Below are 19424 nucleotides of genomic sequence, written 5' to 3'. Positions count from 1 at the left end.
ACTGCCGCTAACTCTGTCTGCTTCCTTTCCTCAACCATTCTAAACCATTCCAGTTCACTGACTGAATAAACATTTCGGGTTGTGCTGTTTCTTTTTTGGCTCCTTTATTCTAGAAACGAATGATCCCCATTCATAATCGAGAATGTCAGGACGGTCGGGCCATTTCCATAATTTTTCAGCTTTCACCATTGACGGTACGATGGCATAATTGAATATAAGAATTTGGGGCGTTTTAAAGGAAACACCATAAAACATATTGTTGAGAATTATTGAGAAATACGGACAAAATAGAAAATCGCCTACATGAGCACTATATTTTTCACTTGGCAGAATGACAGTTAGAAATGAACGAATGTAGGTTAAAAAACAAAAACTTAATTATACCATAGATTATAAATTTACCCAATTACAACACGCCTCCTTAAATTTATAATCTTATAATTTATTTTATTACAAGTCTCTTTAAATGTATAACCTTTAACTTACAATCTTTATATATATAGCTTAATCTAAAACCTTTTATGTAACTAAATCAGTCCTCTAAATATTCCTTAAATCTATGACTTTTCTATACAATCTTTATCTGGTAATTATATAATCTTGAAACTAAAAACTTTCACATAACTAAATTAATCTTATTTCCAAGCTGTTTTTTATAAACTTTGTTTTATCTAGACTTTTTGGTTAGCATATCTGCCAAGTTAAATTTTGTATCAATTTTTACAATATCAATAATTTTCTTTTCATAGTTCTCATTTATGAGATATATATAGTTATATATCATAGTTCTCATTATAATGATATTGCACTTCTATGTGCTTTGAATTTTTTGTAAAATTACCATGCTTAGCGATTGCTATTGCACCTGAGTTATCTCCATATAATTTTATAGGATTACAAAACTTTATATCAAAAGATTCACTTAGTAAATTTCTAATTTTAAATTTGCCTCCATTGGAGTATCATACAACTTAGTATTTTTTAGATCATATTTTGCAGCCAAAGATTCAATATATTTACTTTGGCTTTGAGACATTTGGTTTTATTTAAAAAAATATCTCATAAGGAGTTTTATTTTCTACTATTTGCAATTGTTTTCTTTGTCTATAATTTCAGACCAATACCTTCTGTGAATTTTTGCTTCTTTGTATCCATAGCGGATCTAGTATATCTTTCCGCTACTCCATTTAATTCATGGACGTAAGGTGGACATGATAATAACTCTATACCTTTTTGCCTAATAAAATTGTAAATATCCTTATTCATGTATTCTTTACCATTATCTCACTGATTTTTTTAACCCTTTTGTCAAATTTATTTTCTACTAAATTTACAACTTCCATAAAACAATTACCAACTTCAGTTTTACTTTTTTATACAAAATATCCTAGTGCATTTACTATAATCATCAATAAATGTGAAAAAGTATTTTTTTCCACCATAAAACTACTGGTTACATACAAAAAATAAGTAAATAAAAAAAAATTCTGCGACTTCGGGGGCTTATCCAGTTTTATCCCGATTGCCTTAGATGGCGCTTATCTCCCAGTTTGCTCCGACTTCCGGTACCTCGGCTCATTAATCGAATCGGCTCAATAATTCCAGTTGTTTGTGATTGTACTCATTATAATAGTCCTCGCTTTTAAGTCTTTCTTTGATCCCGTTTCTTTTTTGTCTTCGTATTTTAAGGCCTCGTGGCATTCTTTATATTGTAACAAAGTTGTCAGCCTTAATTTATAGTTTGAATAATTTGTCCCATCAAATATCGGTATCATAATATCTTCTACCTTTGCTTGCTTTGCCATTTCGACGATAGTCTTGTTTTATTAGTAATAATTTACTTCTATTTCGTAGCGTCACTCTGCATAACCTCAAACGTCACGAGCACGTTTTTATATATTCGTTGTACTTTATATTGTTTACCTTTGGCTTTGTATTTTTCTATTTCTTTTTTTCTCTTTTAACTATCTAACCACGCACTGCTACTATGTTGAGAATTATTGAGAAATAGGGACAAAATAAAAAATCGCCTCGAGGACATGAACACTATTTTTCATTAACTTCATTATACCATAGATTATATTTACCCAATTACAACACATATGAATCAAGGTTCGGCAGTATTCTACAATATCCTTTTCCTGCAAATTAGTGTATGTTGTTGTGAACCGCCCAGTTTTTGGGCGCCGCCTACGTTTTTCAACCTGTAAGAAATCAAATCGGCATTCAGAATAAAAGATCTAGTTACCTATTAAGTGGTTAGTAATTCCTATCACTTCCGTACAGATGATTCATCGAATCCTAACTCCGCCCCAATTTTTCTTTTTTAACATTTCTGGGGCCTGCAAGTACAGTTATGGTCTGAACGGCTTCACATTAGTTTTGCGTTTGTAGTTCCTATAACGTAAATACAAAAACTTTTGTGAGTCGTCTGCTATGAATGTTGCCAACATAAGAATGTGTCTAAAACCACGACAATATTTGGCGGTCATTTTAAATTGGGGGTGCGGATCATTTCCCATTGCGGATTTTTGCCCCACCCTACTCTAGATCCGCGCTTCAACTAACTCTATAAAGATCTGACAATCTTACTATACTGCGCTATTCGAATGACTTCTCCAACAGGAAACGCCACAAATCGTTTCTGAATTCGGCCGTTACTGTTAAAAGTTTACAGTGAATAAGATTTGTTGGTAATTAGCTATTTGTTTTATAGTGATAAGTTTTAATTTATTAACTACAAATTTTAATACAATTGTTTCTTTCAATGTGCCTTCATTCTTTTGTTATTGTGTCTTGTAATCCTGCCTCTATTTAATCTAGCTTTTAAATATGCTTCAAATGTATTTCATTTTGCGTACTTAGAAAAATTGTTTGTTGATTTTACCAATTTGTACAAATTAGTTATATTTTTATAAATAATGAACAAATGTAGCCATATCACTTTGTAATGATATATCGTAATTATTGTTACTAATCATATTAATGTAATGAAAATATGATACTTTTAATATGTCTTATTATTACCTGAATGAAACTTCCTTTTCCACTAGCTCGACAGCGCGACTACCGATAGATTGCAGTCGCAGTAGCCAGAAGCTTCCAGTTATACAGATCTCCGGGAAGATGTCTACAATCGCCTACTTCAGATTCCTTGGTCGAAAATATGGCCGTTTGATTCGATTTTAGATATAGATTAGAAAATACTGGTTTGTGGTAAAACCGTTCGCCTACTTAAAATTTGAACATAGACCCAAAAATTTTTTAAATAACATTTTCTATTTAAAAAAAAAACTTAAGTGATTATACGGGCGGTTGCAAAAATGTGATTAAAATCGTTTTAATGGCTGATTTCGAGCCCCTGAATGATTAGATGGCTAAGGCATGTTCAAAAAAAAGTGGAGAACAAAAACCACGGTTTCAGTATTAATAAAATATTAGGAATTTCGAGATATTTGAAGACATGTAAAATTATTAGCAAACTTTAGAACCTTTTAGCGCCCTAACAAAGTAACTTTGAACATAGGTAAGTTGAGTCAAATCGTCATATTTTGGACCAAGGAATCTGTGGTACACGTCTTTCCCAGACTTTATGGGAAATGCAGTTCTTTTCGTAGGAATTTAAGTGGTTATTAGGATGAAAAATGAAAAACAGGCATTTTAAATATTTACTTTTTATTAAACTTTTGAGTTTTGGCACAATTTTTGAATAATGTGACCTGGTTTATACCTGCTAGGTAATAAAACCTAAAATTCATCTACTTGCTCGCAGAGCTATACGGGAAAATTCAACAAAATAATTTTAAATCGTTAAAAAGCGTAAGTTGAAACCAATAAACTAACAAGATATAATTTTAAGTACAAGAAAAAAGTACTGTGTATAGATTAATTTAAGTAGGCAATTCGCATTTACAAAATGTAAATATATGGCAAGGTGTAAGGTACTTTTACAGATTATAAAATGTCCCGTTACTATGACGGCTAAATAAATAACATTGTTTTCGAAACGAGATCTGTGCGATTCGCATACGGATTAAGTATCGTTTAAATAACCACAAATACTAACGTTTTCATCGACATGTCACATATTTACAAATGGATTCAACATAAAAAATAAATAATGTAACGCCACTGTTTTAAAACCTTACACATTAACTATGTAATACTAAACGCTACGTAATAAGAGATTAAATTTCACGTACACAATAATTTATTTACGCTTACAATTCTAACATTATTCCTCACATCTGATATATTACTGGCATACGATAACAAGGTGACCACACCATACTCAACAAAACTACACCTTTACAGACTGACCAATTTACCCATTTACTTTTCACTGACGCGATCGCTATTATACATAGAATGTGCGCATGCGCCTAAAATCTCGCGAATATCTTAAGTGGAAATGGCGCTTAAATGTCATGGAATCTATCGTGTCATCCAATCAGCGGAGCGTTTCACCGACAGTGGCGCCACTCCTGTCAAAGATAACTTGGTCATTCTGTACGTTTGATTTACAAAAATGTTGCCATATACAAAGTATCAGGCACTAAAATCGGCTTTATAACATGCAGTAAAAACAATTCTCATAAACGAACAGGCGTGTTCACCATCACAAAAGAAAACAAAAAAGAAATATAATTACAAAAATAAATAACAAAACTAAATGGCAATCAACATCGATCAAACGCGTCCCATTCTACATAATCTGTACACTTTTTTCTACCAATCTACTATTATGTACCTACTTTATTATGCTTGTTCTACTATAGCTTAGCGACTATTTCTACTAATTTAAATTGCACGATTCGATAAAGCGAATATTTGATTTTGATAGTGTATAGATAACCCACATTTACGGTGGGTTTTTTTAAAAATCAATGGTAATTTGATCTTTTTAATCAAATTAACAACTGTCAGATTGACTGCCAGCTGGCAACACTGCATTTTTATGATTACAGATTACATAATTTCGTGCTAATTTTATCGTAATTGATTAAAATACATTCCGATTAAGGGCACAATTAGAGCTTGCGCATACCTCAAACTAAACAATCGCACAACTGTTTAGTCGCACTCTACTCGATTTTTTGTTTTGCAACTAAACAGTTGAATTCACTGCGAAACAATCGACAGTCGCACACCAGTTGTGCGATAGTTTAGTCCAAGGTGTGCGCCCGCTCTTAGAATCTTTTAGAGAAGCCTGAGTATTTAATTGTATGTAACGCTCTTGAATACAGTAAATCAGTTTGTGTTCTAAACACATAAATTTTCAAGCATTCCGCTTCAAATTTTTGGTTTGCTACATTTTAGTATTACATTACTAGAGATTCTAAATATTACATATAGGTAGATTAGGGTTTAATTAAAATTTATACATGGCCACACGATAGTACGTTATGTCGAGATACTACCTTCTTATATATAATTTATTATGTAAATGTAATTTGAATGTAAAATATTGAAATACCTAAAACTATCTACAAGAATCGTGCTTATTTACAAAGACAAAGCCGTCAGATACAGACTTATTATACATATTTCGATAAAACGACTGACTTAATATATATATATTTACAATGTTTATCTAATTTTCTAATAGATGGTTTATTACCTACGTGATTGGCACATTACGTTTTATTTTAGTGCACTTGATTCAAAGAATAGACGAGCGCAGATAATAAATATTTAAAAACGATTACAAGGATAAAGTGCCCCTAGGATTTTCTTAAACCACTAATGGAATAATCTCATAATTATTAGATATTTGTATAAAAGAGAGATCCGATTGCAACACTGGCATTAAAGACAACCTATACTGGTGATACCTAAAGAAGGTACTTAAATAGATAATTCTAGCACAGTTACAATGATCACTTTCGATCTAATTATATTTAAAAAGTGAGGGGAGAACTAGAACGAAATGATCAGTGAGATTCCAGTGAGACTTCGCTCGGTTCTCACGTTACCAGGGGTGGTGGGAGGGAGGCAGCGGGAGGGGCGCGGCGTGCGGGTAAGGCCAGCCGCGCGCCGTACCTCAATCTTCCTCCCTCGGCGATAGCGGAGGAGAAAACGCGGGGTTCATGTAGTTCCCACCATTGGGAGGTGGGGAAGTGTTGGAAGGTCCAGGTGAGGGGAGAGTGGGCAAGAAGCCGAGCTCGCTGCCGCCATCCCGGCACCAAAGCTGGCGCATCTCCTGCCGGCGCGTGCGCATCAGGTTCTTGTATTCTGATATTCGCATCTTTTTGCCGTCGACTATACAAGTCCTCTTCGGTCTTGGCCGGTACCTAGGAGAAAAAAGAAGGAGTTGTTATAAGAAGATTTTCATCTATATCTATTTTTTTTAATTTGAAAAGAAAACATGTTTGCTGATTTTTGAAGTGAATCTTGATAGCTTTTGCCCAAAATTCTAAAAAACTAAGTAGAATTTGTGTTCTTCCAGACTATCCTTCACATCTACGCCAAATTTCACGTTCACAGATCCGTTCAGAAGTTTAAGCTATAAACACTAACATCCATCCATCTAAACTTTCGTAACTTAAATAATATTAGTAAAGCAACTTAATTAAACCATTTAATTTACCTGTAATCAGGATGCTTTTCCATGTGCAATTTAGACAATCTAGATTGTTCTTCGTAATATGGCTGCTTCTCAGCGTTGGACATCGCCTTCCATCTGGCTCCTAGTATCTTGGATATGTTGGAGTTGTGCATATCGGGGCAGGCTTTCAGTATCTTACGACGCTCGTCTTTGGCCCACACCATAAACGCATTCATAGGTCTCTTGATGTGCGGTTTTCCGGACTCGTCTCGTTTCGGTTGTCTGATCAGCTTTGCTTTCTCCGTTTCCTCTTGTGGCGACTGGCCCCACGATGACGCTGTAATAATAAAGATATGTTATTAATAACAATTAGTGTAAGTCCTACCAAATTGTCTGATAACAATCGAACGTGTAAAATATGTGATGGAAATATCGGATTTTGTTCCCTTATCTGACAGTGACGTCATTTTTAAGCTATCTGATCCTCTATCAGCCAGTGGTGGGTCAGGCCCTGAACGTCGGAAATATATCTACTATAGTATGTTATTCTTAATTAACCTGATTAAATGTAATAGCCAGATTTAAAGTAATCGAAAGGTTGCTTCACAAGTCACTTAGGGTTTCTGCTATAAGGGTCTTAGCGGTCACTTAATTGAGACAGCAAGACAAAAAAACTTACAAGTTGTTGTTTTGTTTCTTTATACTTGTCCTAAACGAGAGTACAATGTCACCATTAAAATTTGTTCCCAATTAAGACTTATACGATCTCGGATTTAAAATGAAGATAAAAATCCCGTAAATGTATAACAATTTAATATAACTTTATTCGATACAGGATTGGTTCGGAAGCTCTCTTGAGCCGAACAATAAATAATAGTCGACAGTGAGTGCTCGCCGTAAAACAATCGTTAAATGAAGATTAGAATTTCATCTTGTTTGTAGCATTCAAACGGTATATTAATTGTTTAACGATTTAGGTATAATATACATGTTAGAAAACGTAGAAATAGTGCCGGCAATGAGATAGGGCGTGGTTGTGCGGCCGCCCAGGGCGATGGACAGAAAGGAGCGCGAATTACACAGTCTCACTTAACATCTCTACACCAAAAGCTTCAAAAGGCGTTAAAATCTCGCCCAGGGCGCTAGTAGTGCTAAAACTATGAGTTACTGGGAAAATTTACACTATGTTAGTATTTAAACAAATAACTGCGATACTTGAAGTATCTAATTGTTATCAAAAAAACCTATCTATCTTATTTTACGAGTTAGAATACCTATTTCGCACATTAGTAACAAGAGGTGAATTCCGTTAACGTCGTACGTAATTAGTGCACTGTCGAACGCACCCCCGCATTCGTATATGGGTCAGTCGACAGATCATCTTAACATTTCGCTTGACGGATTCGCAAGCGAGTGGCCACACAATTAATAAGCTCTGCTGCACGGAAACATCCTGCACTCGAAGTGAACGCATTCCTTGTATTAATTTGACACGCTCTTAGATAATTTATAACGTCCTACGTTGATTGGCGCGATGTGACGTTTCTGAACGAACCTTGGACAGTCGCGTAGAATAATCATAAAGTAATGTAACATTAAAGCAATGCAAGGTCTCAAAGATGAACGCAACCAAGATGGACTTTGCAACTTCATGACTAATAAATCTAAAGTATGGAGCCAAATTAATTTATGCTGAAAACACAATTAAATCACCACTTATTTATACAATATTAACTCTTATAAAATTAATTTAGATTTGCTGTTTTTTGTCCCAAATAGTGCACAATCCAAGAAGTCGAATGCATACAGTTCAGTCGGATATTATATTATTTTCGTTGACATGAGATATTAATTTATGTCCCTGCCTGTACTGCAGGATGAGCGAAGAGAGCGGAAACATGCGTCGCGAGCGCCATCTATTTCACGTTTCATGCGATTCTCTTGTTTTAAAGGAAGCGTAACGACATCAACTATTTTGTAACCATTTCGGTTTGGGTTTGCGCCAACTATTTAAAGTAGCCGCCATTTATTTGTTTCGCTGTTCGGTTATATTAAATTTGACGATTTTTATATTAATAGTAAAGTGGTTTTTTCCTCGTGGCGTCAACGTTCCTATCATAATGCAGATAAATTCTTAATTATTGAGACAATTCTCGTAAAAGACATCGACTTCCTGCGGTCGGCTTTGGTTCGATAAATCAACATGTTTTAAAATTAATATTTCTGTCGAGCAGAAGGCATTTTTAAATCATTTCTCTTACAACATTAAGTATATAGAGAGGGGCTAGTATATTTTTTGACAAGGCGTAAATGTAACAAGTATAAATGTAATAAGTATAACGAAGATTTCCGCATTTTAACATGATTGGTCATTTTGAAACGGTGTAATATTTACTACATGTCATAATAATTAACAAAAATAAGACTAATGATGAAATATTTCTTTCGGAAACTTGGTACAAGCTAGTAAGAGAGGCATAGAAAGTCCTCTTGATGGAGAAAGAAATAAAGGCTCCTACGTATTCTAAATAGCAATTTCTTCAAAATTTCTTTGCTCACCATTATAAAATAGGCGCAACAATAATCCATTCTTACGAAATCCTCGTGTCACATATTTTTTTTAGCAAAAAGTGTGCTAATTTTAGTACATTTCTTTCAAAAAATATTTATTCTACGAACCTAAAAGTTCCGCAATACTCTTAGGTAAGACATATTACAAACAACTGACCGGCGCGCACATTTTTAACCACATTAAAAGGATAAAAAAACAATACACTAAATTGTTGTTGAGTAATATTTCGTAGCAAACGATCTAGCAATCCCGCATTACAAAACAAGAACAAGATCGTAAGCATTTTGGTGATGCAATAGAAATAAATCAGTTTCATGGAACGACACTTAGATTATTATCAGGTGCAATTAATGTTCCCACATGTGGGCCGTAGTCCATCTCACAATATTTTGACATATTGTGACATACTCTAAATGCCACGGTTAGCATATAAACCTAAATAAACGCATATCCGCTTACCTTTATACGTAGGTAACAAATTGTGGTAGGTAAAGATAACAATCGAAAACGTGTTTAATCCGTTCATAAAATTTTAAATAGCGAATGTAGGCAACTACGGTGTTTTAAATATTCTGACCATACTTATATGGTTTTTAGGCGCTTCCAAATTGCAAGGAATTTTTAATTAAATTAAAGCGCCTGTAGGATTTATGTTCTCATCCAAATAACTAACAATATTCTTTCGTGTCTGCACTTACTAACCTACTCCAGCCGAGTAAGCAGTTTATTACGTGAACGCCATTTTATAAAAATGTACATCTAACAATCTCTTTCAATTCCGATATTCAAAAGCTTGTCATTTTAATATAATAGTCGAAGTCTCTCAATTAGTGATGTACGTTCGTGGAGCATCGCTTCATATTAATCAGAACATAAGCCTGCTTTACAGAATTCGCGATGTATTAATTATATTTAGCAATTAAATTGGAACGGGGAAAATGTTTCTCGGCGACACGGAACATTACTTCATTTTCGCATTTCACAGACGTTACTATCTATTTATTAGGGATTCCTTGTTTATTTTAGCTTGAGAATTACGTAACGCGTCATGTATTCTACAGTATATTCCGTTTTAGTGGAACTGATGGTACTCGGAACTATTTCTTTGATTTGACAAACAGTATACAAAAGAGTATTTAATGTACTAACAGTATCAGTACAAAAGCTAAATTTAACTAACAATATTCATATTGAGTTAAAATATTTTTAAGGTTATTTTGCAAGTTGAAATTTACGAATAGATATGTTTTGCAACTTAAGCCGACAACCCTTAAGAGTATTTAAAAGAAAGATTATTTATCTATCTATTATTTATTTATTTATCTATATTAATATTATGAAAAGGAAAGATTTGTATTTTTGTATGTATTGAAATAGATCAAGAAATACTGGGCCGATTTTTAAAATTCTTTCACCATTAAAAAGCTACGTTATCGCTGAGTAACATTAGTTATGTGTTTAAATGTTACGTGGACAAAGTCGCGAGCAATAGCTCGTTAACTATAAGTTTTGAGTTTAAAAATGTGTAGCGGATAAGCAAAAGGATACATAAAAATGTAAAAATTATTCTGACTTATCAAAAAAATAGTAGAGAAAATATGTTACAACTAAACAGAAAGAAGAATACAGAAGTATTGGGATAGCAAACCTGTTTAATTGATCAATTTGTCAGTAACTAATTGATACACGTTTTTAATCCGTATTTCCAAAATGATTATTTACTTAATAAAAACATTGATGTAAAAAGAATTGATTGGACAGCCGTACCAATATTTTTAGATCGTCTACGCGCATATGACGCTTGTTGGCTCCATATTATTGTATGAATCGCGTTGTTTTCAGACAAAATCTGCCAGACATTAATTACTCTATTTATAATTGATCAACACAATGTAATGGGTTCGTATATTTAGTAAATGCAAGCATGATTCATATGATTAAGATCTCCTATATATACATATAATAAATAAGAGTGTCTGTCTGTAATATCAAAAGTAAAATTCAAGATTTTGGGGAGATAATGTATTTGCGTTGCTGATAATGAAAATCGTGTTTAATATTTTTTGTCTGTTTGTCTATCTGTCCGCAAGACACGTTTGCTCCTGGTAATCTCCGAAACGGCTGGGCCGATTTCGACCACACTTTCACTGAAGGGTAGCTAACATAAACGGGCATATTATAGGCTTTTTTATCTTAATATTGCGCGGACGAAGTCGCGAGCAACAGTTAGTTTTAATAAAAATGACTTACTATTACACGACGCATTGAAATCGTCGTCCTTCTGCATAGTGTATTGTGGGCTTTCATCCATTGGCGGGTAGGGCACGAACCGGGGCAGCATGATAGACGACTGTGCAGGTGACGGCGAACGTTGCTTGCTCAGGTTCAAGGGAGCGTCTGGATCGGGGGGAGGTGAGCGCGCTGTTGCAGTCAACTGCGCTAACTGTGCAGTCGCTGGCCACGGAGACGCTTGGACAACCTGGAATTTAATGCATTCGAGTTAGCATCACAAACCATAATACCTGATTAGGGCTTGTCCCACCAAATTGTAAATTGTCATAAATTTCCGACGTGTGATGGAAATATCGGATTTTGTTCCCTTACCTGACAGTGACGTCATTTTAATTCTGAGCCTCTATCAGCCAGTGGTGGGACAGGCCCTAAATCTTATTCTGTAGGTCTCTTTTCCACTAAGCGATTAGAAGACAACTGTCACACGAATATTTAATAGGAAAAAATGTACTTTTACGTTATTGAAACAGAAAATTAATTTGTCAATAATGTTGGTACAGAATGTACATTGAAAACGTTATATTGAATATTTATTTAAATATCGAAAAAAATATAGAATATAAACAGATTATTATAAAAATAAAATAAAGTAGGCGTGTGATCAGTTCTTTTCTGAAAGAGAATTTGTCTTTGATGTTTTGATACGCATCGCAATAGACGTCACATGGGCTTGTTCGCACTTCGTTATCAAGGAAGCTTACATTTTCTGTTTGTAAAATTATATATATATTTTTAAAAAATTTTTAATCTGTTATTAATATTAGTTAAGTTGTGCGAAATAAAAGTGGTTACTTTAACACTTCTGGGATAATGTTCCGGAAACGATATAGACATTTAATATGTAAACACTGTTAGACCGACTTCCTTTAGTAATATCAAATATAATTTATATGAGATCAAACAGTTTTCAGTTTGATCTGACACATGCCTTTCCTATTCTCACAATACACGTTGAGTGGTAAGTCCGGTTGAAAACTCGAATACTAAACGTTGGATGGATAATTGTTAGAGTTTTTAGCCTAAACTTCTGAACTGGAACACGAGGAAATTTATCATAAATATAAAGGATAGTCGGACGAACACAAAAGCTAATTTTTGTTGTATTTTTTTTTTCACGCAGACGAAGTCGCGGGCGAAAGCTAGTTGATTATACATAGAAACTATTGTGATAATCTGCTTATCTCCTATATACCTTTAGAATTGAATAACATAATATAGAAGCTCTGAAATATAGCGAAAATTAGCGAAACTGAAGTAATAACATAAGTGAAAATTAATGACGAATTAATGTAATTAAAAGAATTACAGAACAAACGCAGCCATCAAATACAAGAGATTAAAAGCAGAATTTGTATGAGGAAAGATCTAGGACCATCCAGTGCTTCTAATTATAAACTAACGCTGGTTTTTGTCGTGTAATTATAACTTTGGTGGAACATTCATATTTGAGTATCGAAATAGGATTACATAATTTTTTTTTGTTTGATTTAATATTCGAAATGTGTGTTAATTTTAAAGTACTTTTAATATTATAAAAAGAAAAGATTTGCATTTTTGTATGTATTTGATTCACGTAAAAACTACTGGGCCGATTTCAGAAATTCTTTCACCATTAGAAATGTAATTTATCTGTGAATGACATTGGCTATATAAATTAAAAAAAAATATTAAGGGGAGGGGCTAATTACTTAATTCAGTGGCATCGACTCATACGACGACATGCGAAAAAAACGAAATTACATGGAATTTAATATTTTTTTCCTTTTTATTCAATCCTATGGTTAAATTATATATTGAGAGAAGTCAAAGAATTGCATTTGATTACTGGTTGATCTAATTTTTAATATTTGCCTCCAAAAGTTTTTGTTTCAAACAAACCCTGATTTGGTAACTAATTAAGTTGGGTTCTATATGCATATTTTTTATCAAAATGTCATACAATTATCTTTTTATTACGTCCGAATTTGTATGGCCGATCTTATTCATTCATGATTACGATTTTTCGACTCCAAATGTACACGTTCACTGATTATTTTCGACATATAATTGCACAATTACTACGATATAATACATTTTGTGTTTATATCTCGTTCATTCGGCGCTTCAACTTTCAAAAACTCGTTTTTACTCGAACGAAAGTAATTAATGTATATTATTTATTTGTTGTTGTTGAACAACTTTTTTTTTGGAACGGTAACAGTTACATTGAGGTGATCGTTCCACTCTGATTTAACAATGAAATTCATCCGAAACTAGCTGTTGCCCGCAACTTCGTCCGAATGAAATTATGAAAATTTTATTTTATTGTTTACATTTGTCAAATTATCAATAGCAAATGTCAAAATGACATGACGCTGACAAACCTTGGCAATCTTACTTTCTTGATGTTGGCAGCAACTTTTGGTCTCTTTCCCACTTTAGGGTTTATATCCAAAATATTTACCCCCTAAGTTTAATGGCGTGAAAATATATAGCCTAAACGTGATATAAGTAGGGCTTTTTATTAAAAACAGAATTATTCAAAAATATGCTGTAATTGCTGTCATATTAGGCAACAAAGAAATGTGTGTTTACGCTTTATTATAGTATAGATAAATCACTTAAGTCTATAAATAATTGTTAAATCTTTGTTTAAAATGGTTAGTAACAATTACTAGCTAACTAACTACCATTTAAGACACAATAGACATAGTGAACAAAATTTTGTATTGTAATTTCTTTGAAAGGCACTATGTTAGTTGTCAAGTTAAGTACGCCACTTCATGTTCTTGTATTGTCATGTTATAAAACATTTGAGAAAATTTAAAAACAAACTAAACAGTCACAAAATAAAACATAGACATTTAAATATTGGGGATTTATTTTCACATTCAATTAGGACTTGTTGAAAAATTCCTCTATATATCTTTTTAATCTCTTTGTTACTAACGCTATCTAACTATAAGAAAGTCTTATACTACTATGATTCAAATGACATTTGGTCATCAAAACTGTACCACAAAAACGTTAACATAAGATACCCAGAATTTTCATCTACTCTAGTACTTACGTTAGGTGGCGCTTGCGGCGGCTGCGGTCTCATCTGCTCTAACAGCGGCAACAGGCCTAGAGGATGTCCTGCATACAGGTTGTGCTGGTTGCTATGCTGGTTGCGCCGGACCATCTCCTGACGTCGCAGGTGTTCTTGCTGCAATCTCTGCAGCTCCATCTCCGCTGACATATTTCCCATGTTCTATAACAAATAATTTATGTTAGTACAAATATTCAATATTAATAGACGAGACAATAAGAATTAAATCGTAGGTATATTTGGATGACAGTTCTAGTTTGACATTTAAGTGAAGAGGTCGTTGTTTTAGTGAGAACGTTCGAGACAGTTCTAGAATGTTCTTAGTAAACGTAAATCAGTAATTATTTTAATTTAATTAAAACTCAGTAATATCCACATTCTTCTGTTTTTAGACGATAATGTGGGTAATATTGTAAACAGTGTAGAATTTAGTCAAATCCAGTATTAATTTGTTTGTTGATTTATCGAAACAACAATATACATCATAATTAAGAAATAAACTAATTTATAATCAAGCCAAATACCGTTACATGTATAATAAGTTTGCATATTAATAAAAAATATTAACACGCAATGCCGTTAGAAGTAATATAAAGCAAGGAGGATAATATAAAAAAATATACCAAAGTAAAAAAACAACCGGTTTAAATGTTGCGTTACTTCCAACAATCAGTCTTGTAGAGAAATCTCTCCACGCAAAATTTGTTATTGACGATATATTGCAGTATCAAACAGCCGGCTGTGACAAAGAGCGAGTTAAAATATGTGCACAAATCAAGCGGTAGGACGGTCACTAAATCTTAACGCCTATAAACCCGCGCTCACAAAACGTAAAAGAAGCACCGATTAATTGCCCAGCGGTCGTGACGAATGCCACAATTTACATTTTATCAGCTCTTCATTAAGACAGTATTGAATCGTTAATGGTTGTACGGAGTCCCGCCTTATAATGTGATGAAATCGATACAACTCGGTGAGACCTGTTTCCGTACTAAAGAACGTTAACGTAAATTATGACAAAATACCTCGGAAATTAAAAGAAAAAAGCAATTGCCGCACAATTGCCCCTCTTAAGCCGAAAAATTTCTTAAGTGGATTATCGAAGGCGCAGATAAAAACGAAGCGCTAATGGAAGACAAAAGCGAAAGCATAAATAAACATGACAAAAATGCGCGAATAAAAAGACATCGAGTCGTAATAGGTGCCCCTTACACATACGCGCTGCCACCGCCACCGGTAATCGACCAAGTTTTTCCATCCGACAGACAAATTGCCGTCATAACCGAACGGATTAAACTTTTTATTAAAAACAACAAACCGGGCATAATGTATGGCTGTAATCGGCAAGGGACAGATGGTCCCGAATAACGCGCGCGATTTATCTAATGTAAAAAGACTTTTATTTAATAGCGGCGCGGAGATGGCCTAGCCGTCGCTGTTTATATTTCACAGTCGACCGTCGTTTAGGCGTTTCCAGCTTTGATAGCGTTATGAATGTACGCGTTGACATAAAAATGCGGTTTTTGATAGAGGTGACCGGCCGTTGTTAAATTTATCGCGTCCCGGCCGCAGGTGAGTGCTCCTGTCATAAATAAGACGACGCGACGAGCATTAGACATCGGAAAATATTGAACGATACCATTTAACAACGGGCGAATAATATTTTCACCAATAGAAATGACTGGGCGTGATTTAGAGTTAGGTGTCGTAGCGTACGCGCCGATATCCAATCGATAAAGATGGCGTTGGGTATAAATATCCGGGGAAAACTTTGACCGTCTGTCATAACGTCCTTGGCTATCTACACAGCCGGATAAATCCGAAGCAGCATCCGCATCGCACCGCATACATATTTCATAATCGATGATTAATTCTCATGGTGCGGTGCAACTATAAATTTTCCACGAACCATTGTCACGGCGGTAACAAAACGCTTTAGAGTCGAGATGAAAGTGTGGATTAGGTTAGAGCATCCATCAAAAACCTCAGACTCGAAGAATATAATGTAGTTTAGACTGACAAAGAGATCAGAGATGACCGGACATACCATGACATAATTTATAAAGTCGGCACCGATATCAAAATAGTGTAATCCCGGTGTATGATTGTATCACAAGCGATTCTAGCCCTTCTTAGTTTGTCTTAAGGTCGATGTGCAGTAATCTGCAAAGATTAGGTGAAAATATACTGAAAGCTGTATAATGAAACAGACGTCACATTGACGTAAGAGATGCAAGATCTTGGGTGAAATCATAATATTTACTGTCACCGGCCGACACGTTCTCATTCCTAGATATATTATTCTGGTCATCCATTTAGAATGTCAGTAATGTGGAGAATTAGATGGTATTTAGAATGCCAAATTCCAATTGGATTTTCTTACCATTGTTGGTATTATCAGCTCATCTAGTTGTACAAATGGAGTCTTAATAAATATAGTGCAAGCAAACATTTCAAATCTATCTGTTTAAAAGTAAATGTTTTGCAAAAATTTGGATAATCATAAAACAACTATTTACAGTGATAAATTATCCTAAAAAGAAGATTGCTAGATTGTACAATCTGGTATCTAGCGCAGAATATCGCTAAACGTTAAACTAAGACGGAATACTCTTATAAATTAGTGCTCTCTAAAAGCATTGTATGACAGATGTCACGTGTTTAAAAGCTTTGTAATGTAATGTAGAAGCAATGAATCATAAATGAGTCCGTCAAAGACGGATTCCGTTTTATTTACGTACGTCGCAACTATAGCGTTGCCCTCTCGATGGACGGCGGATGTGGCAGATCTAAATGTGTTGATAATCGGTATAATGCGACACAAAAAGGGCTCGAATCGATTTAAGGGCAGCGACAGGCCTCCTCAAAGGGTATTAAGTGATGTGTTGATAAATCAAAATGAATTGCTAATGCATGATGCTACGATGGATGGTAGACGGATAGTGGAAGATAAAAATAATCTATTTTAAATTAGTTCCAATTTGTCTCAATACCAGCAAGAATAGAATAAGGACTATGTCAAAAAGAAAAGCTGTTGCCGGCGACTTCGTCCACTCAATATTAAGATAAAAAAGTAGCCTATAATATGCCTATTCATGTCAGCTACCTTCCAGTCAAAGTCCCGTCAAAATCTGCCCAGCCGTTTCAAAGATTAGACAGAGACAGATAGACAAAAAAAAATAAATGTGATTTTCGTTATCAACAATGCAAATACATCATCTTCCCGATCTGGAATTTTTCTTTTGATATTACAGACACTCCAATTTTATTATTTGTATATAGATTTAAATCTGTCAAAGACTTTCTAATCTCGTTTTTGGAAATTGAAGATAGGTCTAGAAGTTAATAAAACGATATCGAAGTAAACCTTTTAATTAAGTCTTGTATCCTTTAAAAATGAATCGACAAAAGACCCGCTCGAAGACCACCCGTAGTAGAGAATTGCTTCAGCGATTTGCGCAGGCCGGGCAAGTAAAATGTACTTTAATATCACGACCGGCTTGCACAATAATGCTGTGAATTAATTATAACATCGCTGAGTTGCAATACGGCGACTCGTTTTTATCTGCGCCGTCCAATCGATCGGCAGATTGCATCGGTGTTGACGACCGAACCTCTTTGTGCCTTCGCTCGTTCTTATTTTAATTTCAATTTCTCATAAGCATTTGCATCTAATGTAAGAACATGTAAACGGTTTTTGATTGGCATTCTATAGTTGAATGCCTTTGATGGAGAAACGCAATTATGATGCAGCATCTAAGTATATTGTTTTGGTTTATATCTTTTCTGACAAACATCTTGTTAGTTTTATTTACAAGTAACAAATTATTAATTGTGCAAAATAATAAAAAATAGATTAATCAAATATGAAATTTTCCTTTGATGTATTTATTTTTATTTCAAATATTGTTTAATGAATTTTACGTCAAATTACGTAACATTTTCGACATTTGAAAAAAATACAATTTTTTATTAGAAATGTAGACTCATGAAAATATGTTGATGTTTTTATTTTCCGTTAAAACAAAGATTATCAAACTGACAACTTAAACAGTTTGAAATTGCACAAAATATTATGAGTATACTTACTCAATTAACCTGTCAATAGTATAAAATGAGTCACTAAATATAGTTTCTCAAACTGTCGCAATAATAAAAATATTTTATCTTCTCCATATATTGTATCTAAAATAATTTATAACTGTACTAGCTGTTCCCGTGCGACTTCATCCGCATGAAATCATGAAAATTTAATTTTATTGTTTACAGTTGTGAAATTAACAATAGCAAATGTCAAAATGACATGACATTACAAACCTTGGCAACTTGATGTTGGCAGCAACTTATGGTCTCTTTCCCAGGATTTTTATTCAAAATATTTACCTCCTAAGTTTAATGGCGTGAAAATATATAGCCTACAGCGTGACGTAAGTATAGGGCTTTTTATTAAAAAAAGAACTATTCAAAAATATGCTGTGATAGCTGACATCTTAGGCAACAAAGAAGTGTGTGTTTACGCTTTATTATAATAGTATAGATAGTTTAGATAATAATACTTCGATCAGGTACAAATTAAAAAAAAAGTATTAACTAGCTGCCCCTCGCGACCCCGTCCGGGCGGAATTAAAACAATAACTTAATTAGTAGACTATATGCACTTTCAAACTATGTCTTACGTTCCAAATTTCAGCGCAATATCAGTAACAAACATCCATTCATCCATCTAAACTCTCGCATTATAATCTTAGCATACATTTACAGTTGAATCTGACAGACTGACATGATTTTTTTTTAAATCAACTACAGACTCTCGGTCCGTACTCTTTTTTGCACAGTTTATATCTTTTTTTGATGCATTATCCTTGTTACATTAATGAGTTCCTTTTTTTATATACAATGAAAAAAGAGCGATGATTTTACCTAATATCAGGTCGTTTGTTTGT

The 19424-nt window shown here is 33.9% G+C and overlaps 1 protein-coding gene across 3 annotated transcripts in view; it reads right to left on the bottom strand.

Annotated features, from left to right (window-relative positions):
• Window positions 1–3658: 3658 nt before the first annotated feature.
• Window positions 3659–19424, bottom strand: part of LOC106105518 (transcription factor SOX-6) — a 216112-nt gene continuing 200346 nt past the window's right edge. For all 3 annotated transcript variants that reach the window (XM_013285881.1, XM_013285884.1, XM_013285883.1), the window contains 4 exons: window positions 14461–14643; window positions 11370–11598; window positions 6590–6884; window positions 3659–6293 (listed from right to left, as the gene is read on the bottom strand). In XM_013285881.1, coding sequence (XP_013141335.1) covers window positions 6044–6293; window positions 6590–6884; window positions 11370–11598; window positions 14461–14643 — 957 coding nt within the window. In that variant the 3' untranslated portion in view covers window positions 3659–6043. The remainder of the gene's footprint in view (window positions 6294–6589; window positions 6885–11369; window positions 11599–14460; window positions 14644–19424) is intronic.

This window comes from Papilio polytes, unplaced genomic scaffold (assembly GCF_000836215.1).
Source record: "Papilio polytes unplaced genomic scaffold, Ppol_1.0 DF822845.1, whole genome shotgun sequence".
In the NCBI taxonomy this organism is placed as follows: domain Eukaryota; kingdom Metazoa; phylum Arthropoda; class Insecta; order Lepidoptera; family Papilionidae; genus Papilio; species Papilio polytes.
The sequence above is the reverse complement of the archived record's forward strand: the minus strand, read 5'-3'. Positions and strand labels throughout refer to the sequence as shown.